At 45.6% G+C, this 9,039-nt stretch overlaps 2 protein-coding genes across 2 annotated transcripts in view; one reads left to right on the plus strand and one right to left on the minus strand.

The window, feature by feature from the left end:
• The window catches only part of MYO19 (myosin XIX), a 68,148-nt gene extending 63,105 nt beyond the window's left edge, over positions 1 to 5,043 (minus strand). Inside the window, exon 1 of the mRNA XM_018567014.1 lies at positions 4,702 to 5,043. Within this exon, the coding sequence (XP_018422516.1) occupies positions 4,702 to 4,746 (45 nt within the window). The 5' untranslated portion in view covers positions 4,747 to 5,043. The remainder of the gene's footprint in view (positions 1 to 4,701) is intronic.
• A 1,254-nt stretch (positions 5,044 to 6,297) lies between these two features.
• Positions 6,298 to 9,039, plus strand: PIGW (phosphatidylinositol glycan anchor biosynthesis class W). The gene is made up of 2 exons (XM_018567006.1): positions 6,298 to 6,330; positions 7,527 to 9,039. The coding sequence occupies exon 2, from the start codon at positions 7,528 to 7,530 to the stop codon at positions 9,037 to 9,039; it is 1,512 nt and encodes a 503-aa protein (XP_018422508.1). The 5' UTR covers positions 6,298 to 6,330; position 7,527.

A 9,039-nucleotide genomic window follows, 5' to 3' on the forward strand; every position in this document is an offset into this window, starting at 1 on the left:
CCCCCGCACTTCAAGAGTTAAGTGCTCATTTTGTCTAGGGAGCTAAAATAAAGTTATACTCACCCGAACTGCGATCCCGGCTGGCTCTTACAGCGGTGCCTGCAGCGTGTCTCCTCCTCCGCTCCAGCGATGGAGTGTCCCTCGACGTCCTAACATTCTATACACTGCATAGAACATGATGGACCTGAGACCTTTTTAGCTCCCTGGACAAAATGAGGACTTAACCCTTGTAGTGCAGGGGTAGCATTACTGCAAGGGCTAAGATTTGATTTAATGTACGCAACCTAAACATAGACATGTATTACATGCTAGACAGATGATTGTCACCCAACTGCTGAGAAATTTGGCAGAATCGATGCCCTAGGCACACTTACTTGGCTGTACCTCAAGGACTGCTTTTTAATGACAAAAATAAAAATACTTGATTCAATAATATAGTAATACAAATTTGTGATGTTTACTATAGATCCACTTAATTCAGGGGTGGACAAGGTAATACAGAATTTAGGAGCCAGTCTCATTCCAGGAGCCAGCAGGATCTTTTTTTTTTTTCTAGGAGCCAGCTTTATTGACAACAACTAGAGAAAACCTCAAAAGTTTGGCACCAGCTCAGTCAGATCTGAGTCACTAAACACAAAGCATTCTCTATGTGGCTGTAATTTCAACAATTGCTACTCAAGTAGGCCAAGTGATTGCAGTGAAATGCAGCTCTCCTCCTAGTGACAAACCTGCAAATTTAGCACAATGATGGAACTATAGAACAAGCATGTAAATCTGTCGCACCAAAAATGACTTTACTGTTAGGGCACATTCACACCGTTACGAGTGCTGTTGGTATGCAGTGCTATTCATTCTTAATGCTACCCTAACGCACTGTCCCAGTTAGGGCTGCAGCTAACAATTCTTTTCATAATCGATTAGTTGCCTGATTATTTTTTCGATTAGTTGCATTCAAAAAATCTCTCTCATAATGAGAATAGTTGACAACTATTCTCATTATTGATTAGTTGGTTGCAGCCCTAGTCCCAGTGTAACATGATGTGTGCTCCTCTTCAACAGCCAGAAGAAGAGCATGTTCAGAAAGAGAGCTTAGCACTGGTACTCTCCTCCAGGCCCAATAAACTATGGTTGGCGGTTGCAGAGGAATGTGAATTGTCGCATGGACATCTGATTGTGGCACACTCCAATTCACATAAACGATTATATTGCAGGGCGTATAGTTTGTTAGGTGCAGAAACCATGACTTTGACGGTCTTGTGCCATCATCCTGTTGGTACAATACCGCACACCTCCACTGTGCCAAATATTGACTAAATGATTTTCTGAAAAAAATATTTCTGTGGCACAGATCAGGCTTCTTCTTTTACACTTTTTGTGTTCATTTTTTTTTTTATCAGGGTAATTTGGGTGTATACAAGGTATGATGAGGTGTAATGGGTGTATACGTGATATGATAGGTGTATTCAGGGTATGATGGGGTGTGAGAGGTGTATGCAGGGTATGGCAGGTTTATCAAGGGTATGATGGGCGTATGCGGGGTATGGCGGGTTTATCAAGGGTATGATGGGCGTATGCAGGTTTATCAAGGATATGACTGGCGTATGAAGGGTATGGCAGGTTTATCAAGGGTATGACGGGCGTATGCGGGGTATGGCAGGTTTATCAAGGGTATGACGGGCGTATGCGGGGTATGGCAGGTTTATCAAGGGTATGACGGGCGTATGCGGGGTATGGCAGGTTTATCAAGGGTATGATGGGCGTATGCGGGGTATGGCAGGTTTATCAAGGGTATGATGGGCGTATGCGGGGTATGGCAGGTTTATCAAGGGTATGATGGGCGTATGCGGGGTATGGCAGGTTTATCAAGGGTATGATGGGCGTATGCGGGGTATGGCAGGTTTATCAAGGGTATGATGGGCGTATGCGGGGTATGGCAGGTTTATCAAGGGTATGATGGGCGTATGCGGGGTATGGCAGGTTTATCAAGGGTATGATGGGCGTATGCGGGGTATGGCAGGTTTATCAAGGGTATGATGGGCGTATGCGGGGTATGGCAGGTTTATCAAGGGTATGATGGGCGTATGCGGGGTATGGCAGGTTTATCAAGGGTATGATGGGCGTATGCGGGGTATGGCAGGTTTATCAAGGGTATGATGGGCGTATGCGGGGTATGGCAGGTTTATCAAGGGTATGATGGGCGTATGCGGGGTATGGCAGGTTTATCAAGGGTATGATGGGCGTATGCGGGGTATGGCAGGTTTATCAAGGGTATGATGGGCGTATGCGGGGTATGGCAGGTTTATCAAGGGTATGATGGGCGTATGCGGGGTATGGCAGGTTTATCAAGGGTATGATGGGCGTATGCGGGGTATGGCAGGTTTATCAAGGGTATGATGGGCGTATGCGGGGTATGGCAGGTTTATCAAGGGTATGATGGGCGTATGCGGGGTATGGCAGGTTTATCAAGGGTATGATGGGCGTATGCGGGGTATGGCAGGTTTATCAAGGGTATGATGGGCGTATGCGGGGTATGGCAGGTTTATCAAGGGTATGATGGGCGTATGCGGGGTATGGCAGGTTTATCAAGGGTATGATGGGCGTATGCGGGGTATGGCAGGTTTATCAAGGGTATGATGGGCGTATGCGGGGTATGGCAGGTTTATCAAGGGTATGATGGGCGTATGCGGGGTATGGCAGGTTTATCAAGGGTATGATGGGCGTATGCGGGGTATGGCAGGTTTATCAAGGGTATGATGGGCGTATGCGGGGTATGGCAGGTTTATCAAGGGTATGATGGGCGTATGCGGGGTATGGCAGGTTTATCAAGGGTATGATGGGCGTATGCGGGGTATGGCAGGTTTATCAAGGGTATGATGGGCGTATGCGGGGTATGGCAGGTTTATCAAGGGTATGATGGGCGTATGCGGGGTATGGCAGGTTTATCAAGGGTATGATGGGCGTATGCGGGGTATGGCAGGTTTATCAAGGGTATGATGGGCGTATGCGGGGTATGGCAGGTTTATCAAGGGTATGATGGGCGTATGCGGGGTATGGCAGGTTTATCAAGGGTATGATGGGCGTATGCGGGGTATGGCAGGTTTATCAAGGGTATGATGGGCGTATGCGGGGTATGGCAGGTTTATCAAGGGTATGATGGGCGTATGCGGGGTATGGCAGGTTTATCAAGGGTATGATGGGCGTATGCGGGGTATGGCAGGTTTATCAAGGGTATGATGGGCGTATGCGGGGTATGGCAGGTTTATCAAGGGTATGATGGGCGTATGCGGGGTATGGCAGGTTTATCAAGGGTATGATGGGCGTATGCGGGGTATGGCAGGTTTATCAAGGGTATGATGGGCGTATGCGGGGTATGGCAGGTTTATCAAGGGTATGATGGGCGTATGCGGGGTATGGCAGGTTTATCAAGGGTATGATGGGCGTATGCGGGGTATGGCAGGTTTATCAAGGGTATGATGGGCGTATGCGGGGTATGGCAGGTTTATCAAGGGTATGATGGGCGTATGCGGGGTATGGCAGGTTTATCAAGGGTATGATGGGCGTATGCGGGGTATGGCAGGTTTATCAAGGGTATGATGGGCGTATGCGGGGTATGGCAGGTTTATCAAGGGTATGATGGGCGTATGCGGGGTATGGCAGGTTTATCAAGGGTATGATGGGCGTATGCGGGGTATGGCAGGTTTATCAAGGGTATGATGGGCGTATGCGGGGTATGGCAGGTTTATCAAGGGTATGATGGGCGTATGCGGGGTATGGCAGGTTTATCAAGGGTATGATGGGCGTATGCGGGGTATGGCAGGTTTATCAAGGGTATGATGGGCGTATGCGGGGTATGGCAGGTTTATCAAGGGTATGATGGGCGTATGCGGGGTATGGCAGGTTTATCAAGGGTATGATGGGCGTATGCGGGGTATGGCAGGTTTAAATGGCAGGTTTATGAAGGGTATGGTGGGTGTATACAGGGTGTGAGGTGGTTGTAATGTGTTTTACTTAGAATATTTTGCATGTGGCACACTAGTTGCATCCCACGAATCAAATCTTTCAACTTAGTGTCTTATTTGGCTCATTCATAAAACAACAAAAAATCAGTGTTCCGCAGAACAAATTATTTACCAGATTTCTCTAATGACAGATCATCTATAAAGTATTAGAATAAAGGATTAGCGTTTCATTCCATTCCTTGTGCATCATCAATAGTATTTTCCAGTTCAGTCATTTAATTTGAATACGAGCCGCTAGCTCTGACATTCCCCCCACACCAGTCCCATGTGCCAGCGTTCCGGGCACAGGGGCGGCTCCTGCTCACAGAGTGGGCGGGACCAGGGGCTCTAACTCATCCTAAAGTTCCATTCTGGCACTCTGGAAAACAAGTATCCCGCGATGAGTAATGGATGGAGCGCGCCCCGCATTCACGTCTTCCAGACCATCCCCATTGGGGGATAAAAGACTGATGGAGCCCAATGGCTCAGATCCCAGTGCCAGTCTTCTACAATCCATGCCATACACCTGTCACTGAAGCTAAGAAGGACTACTATACTCAGAGTATGGCACCCTATTCCACGATCGGGATGACCCACCATGGCACAGCTCTGCTCTATGATTTATGACCACTCTATAGGTGAGTGCCACACTTAGGGAACGTGCTGGTGGCTGAAGGCTCTTGTCCCAGCTGTCATCACCTACCTGCGGCTTCCCGATAGCCTTGCCCAGGGTGTACGGGGCGCTCATGACAGATGGACCCAGGTGAGCGCCGAACCTATATGCACAACTGCCAGCTCCACACCAAATATCTGAAGGACAAGAGGAGTCGCCTGCAGATTAAACCCTGCCCGCCGCCACTAGCGTCACTCTCCCACTTGTCTGCCATAGGTGGGAGCCGGCGGTCACATGACCTCAGTGTACAGGCAGTGATTGGTCGAGCAGGGATGGTAGGTGGATGACACTGTGCTGGGAACTCCGGTCACATTCCAGCTCTGGAGGATGATCGAGCTGTATGGCTGGAGATTTGCTTCTCATAGAGTCCATTCACTACTAGGAGAATGTTGTAAGTAAAACATGCTTCTGTCATCTTCTCACTGCCTCTGATTTCTAGGCATCGGTTCTCATCAGAGATTCCTCCAAAATTACTAGTCATCATGAGTCTTCTGCTCCCCCAAAGAGTTTCTGGACCCCATTTTTAAATAGAGCAAGTAAGGGTTAAAACACCTTTCAGGTATTGTTATGCTGGCACTGTGTCCTTTTAGAGCCGCTGACCTCAGGTAACACTTCACATAAATAAGCACTTCCTGATGCCTCCCTTCCTGTATTTCTTTTGTCAGTTTGATTCCCCCTCTGATATCTCTAGGCCTCATTCACATGGGTAATTTGAGCTGTTCAAACATCATGGATCAGTGCTTCTCTGCGGCAGGGATGCATGGGTGTGTGTGATCAGCCTCGGCCAGTAGCCTGTCCAGATGACAGGAGCTGCAGCTGTTTGCATGCAACCACACAAGCAGTTACATGTGAGTAGGGACAGGCAAGTGGCCCTGGACGCAGACATTTTGTGTCCAGGGCCACTCACTTGTCCCTAATCACATGTAATCACTTGGATGTGACGTTATGTATGGAGAGCTGTGGTACCTGTCATTGATCTCTACAGGGTGCGGATTGCATGCACCTGTGCATTCCCAACACAAGGGGCGGCGTACAGCCCAAATTGGTCATGTGAATGAGGCCTTAGGAGTGTCGGAGACTTTCTGTAGTTGTCCCTGTACTGGACCTGGCATTACCAAGGTGTCTGGCTTCTTCATGGGAAGTTTCCAAAGCTGTGTGTGGAAGGGAAAAAGAGGAAAGCTTAACCAGTTCCCTGTTGTCACTCACAGAGCCCTGGAAGCTTCACAGGCAACAGCCTGTTACTGACAAAATACATCTCTTTTTTTTTAAATTAGTCTTAGGATTATGAAATGTTTCAAAGGAGCGCTGACAAATAGTCTGGTGATAAATATTTTGTACACACCTAACATTCACAAGTACGAGCATACAGACCTTTGGGTACCCCATAGACTCTACATCTCTAAAGGTGTATGGGTTATTTTGACAGGTTTATTTTAGGGAATTCTTTTTACTCTTAATTCATAAATACTTCTAGCCTGTTGTTACATTTCACATTGAGAGTAATAACGTGTTTTTTTTCTAGGTGTACAGCTTCCATCAATCACGGTCTTCAGTTAGGATGATGGCTATTACAGTTGCAGTAATTATGATCAGAAGTGTTTCTTCCATCTTCTAGTCAACTGTAACAGCTGACTCTGCTACAGGGGCAAAGTATTAAAAGTAAGCTCATTACTGGAGATACCAATGTAAAAATATTTGGCAAATGAGTCTGTAAAGTGGATCTGTTCTGTGCCCATCCAATTGGTTTACTTAAACCAGGGGTGGACAAAATTATATGGAATTCAGGAGCCAGCAGAATTTTTTTTAAGGTGTCTGCTCTATTGACAACAACTAGAGAAAGCCTCAAAAGTTAGGCGCCAGCTGTCATTTTTAAGGAGCATTGGCTGCCTAGCCCCTGGGACTTGTTCAGTCCTGTCTTAAAGATGAACAAAACAGAGTGGTGCTTGCCTCCACTCCATCAATGTGAAGTCCTCAAGCTTCTTTGGCCATCATAGTATGTCTCTCCTGACATAAAAAGCCTCCCTGTTAGCAATTTGTTTTTAAATAAAGTTCCACTTTAACTGGTGCTATCATCAGCTGCACATACCCAACTTTCTTTCCCTCTCTCCCTGCTTCTTTGTATCACCAAGAAGAGGAAGCCACTAGTAATGTCACATGCTCCCCAGCAGTACTGGGTATTTCTGTTCGCTTCCAGGAAATTAACTGGGTGTCAGGGGAGAGAAAAGAATATGAGTATGTTCAGCTGGAGAGAGTGGCATTTAAGTACACCTGTTAATTTTAGCCTGCGTAGGCAAAGTACAGGTTCCGTTTTAAAAAGTACAGGTTCCGTTTAAAAAAAAGTAGAACTTTGGCCTCTCATTCTAAAAATATGTGGTGTAGCAATTAATAGTACTGCAACTTACAGTTTTCTCTTAGTCCACCTGCCAAGTCCAACAAATAGCTGTTGATTCTGCCAGTAAAGTCCATGTAATGCAGCTTCCTGTGATGGTGTGGCAATGATGCTGCACTGCTCTTAAATGCAGAGCAGAGTTGACACTCTCATGTGCCTGTAGCTTGTTAATCAGCACCTGGCCACACCTAGTCCTGACCCCTGGAGACAGCAAGGCCTGAGTTACTGAATCCCTCCCACTGTAAGCTGCAGTGTCTGAGAGGGTAAGCGTGTGAAGCACAAATGAGGTAGGGTTTGGCTCAGTTAGGTAAGGTAAAGGGATTTTTTTTTATTTATGAGGCTTGTGTTTCACATAGTAACTGGTTTTGGTACTTGTTTGGACTGTCATACAGAAGCATCTTCTGTACTTTTTACTTTCATTTTATATTATTCACTGTACAATATTAATCTTCCTATTCTTTCACAGAATGTCAGCAAAGCATCTTAAAGAAGCATTTGTAACCAATCACAACGGGACCAGCATTACAGAGATCTCATCAGGCTTGAGTGTAACGACTCTTTGCATCCTATTCCGAGGATTGCTCCTTATTAGCCTCTATCATAAATCTGGTACAATAAGTAGCTCATGGAAAGGTTACTTTTTAATTGATTACATTCTCTTGGTACTTCCACTGGTACTGTCATGCACAATCTTCTCTGATGTCCTACACATAGTTTTGCTGTCTATTGCAGCACTTTGTTTACTGCTGTTTTACGTCATAAGCAGAAAGAGAAATAAATCTATCAAGACATCCCTGTATCAAATCTGCCAGTCCTTCCTGAATGCACAGGTGGGAAATGGGGCTATCCCAGCTGTTACAACTTTGCGTGTGTTCCTCAATGTACTTACTGCAGTTGCTATTCTGGGTGTGGATTTCCCTTTATTCCCTAGGCGTTATGCGAAAACCGAGACATACGGAACTGGGGTGATGGACTTAGGAGTTGGATGCTATGTCTTTGGGAATGCTCTCGTTTCTCCAGAAGCCAGAACACAAGAAAGAGCGACATGCTCAGGTTTTTTTAGAGTAAGAAAACAGATTCTGTCAGTTTGGCCGCTAATTGTTCTTGGACTTGCACGACTAATAAGTGTGAAAGCGGTCGATTATCAAGAACATGTATCTGAATATGGTGTCCATTGGAACTTCTTTTTCACTCTGGCAGTTGTTAGGATTTTATCATCGCTGCTATTGACATTACTGTCACCTCAGAAAAGCTGGCTTATAGCTGCCACCATCATTATAGTCTATCAGTTGTTTTTGGAAGTGACTGATCTAAAGAGTTTCCTTATATACGGCACTGATGGTCAGGGCGCAAGAGTTGGTTTCTTAAATGCAAACAGAGAGGGTGTTTTTTCTGTGATTGGCTATGTTGGAATATACATGATCGGAGTTCAAGTTGGACTATATGTTCTGAAGAAGAGGGTGTTGGTAAAGGAATGGATCCAGGTCACCTGCAGCTTGGCAGTTCTGTCTTCTGTGTTGTTTATCTGCACAATTGGGTTCCAGATTTATGTAGAACCTGTGTCCCGCAGAATGGCCAATTTGCCTTTTTGCATATGGATTGTTGGTCAGTGTGTGGCTTGGCTGTGCTCATTTTTAATATGTGACCTGATTTTGGCATTAGCTGAGTATATGACTCCTGGTAGTCATGTACCAAGCACATGGAACACTCGCAAATCTTCACAATCCTCTGTCAAAAAGGTTACCCCTAACAGAGATTCAAAAAAGGAAGTTCATCAATGCCTTATTGAAGCCATCAACAAAAATCAATTGCTTTACTTCTTGATTGTTAATATATTAACTGGAATAGTGAACATGACAGTTGATACCATTCACAGCAGTGATTTGTTTTCTCTCTTTGTGCTAATCACTTATATGTTTACAAATTGCCTGATTGTATACCTTTTATGCATCAACAATATTACTGTTAAGTTCTGGTGA

Source organism: Nanorana parkeri, unplaced genomic scaffold (genome assembly GCF_000935625.1).
Source record: "Nanorana parkeri isolate BGI_ZX_2015 unplaced genomic scaffold, ASM93562v1 scaffold996, whole genome shotgun sequence".
NCBI classification, from domain to species: Eukaryota; Metazoa; Chordata; class Amphibia; order Anura; family Dicroglossidae; genus Nanorana; species Nanorana parkeri.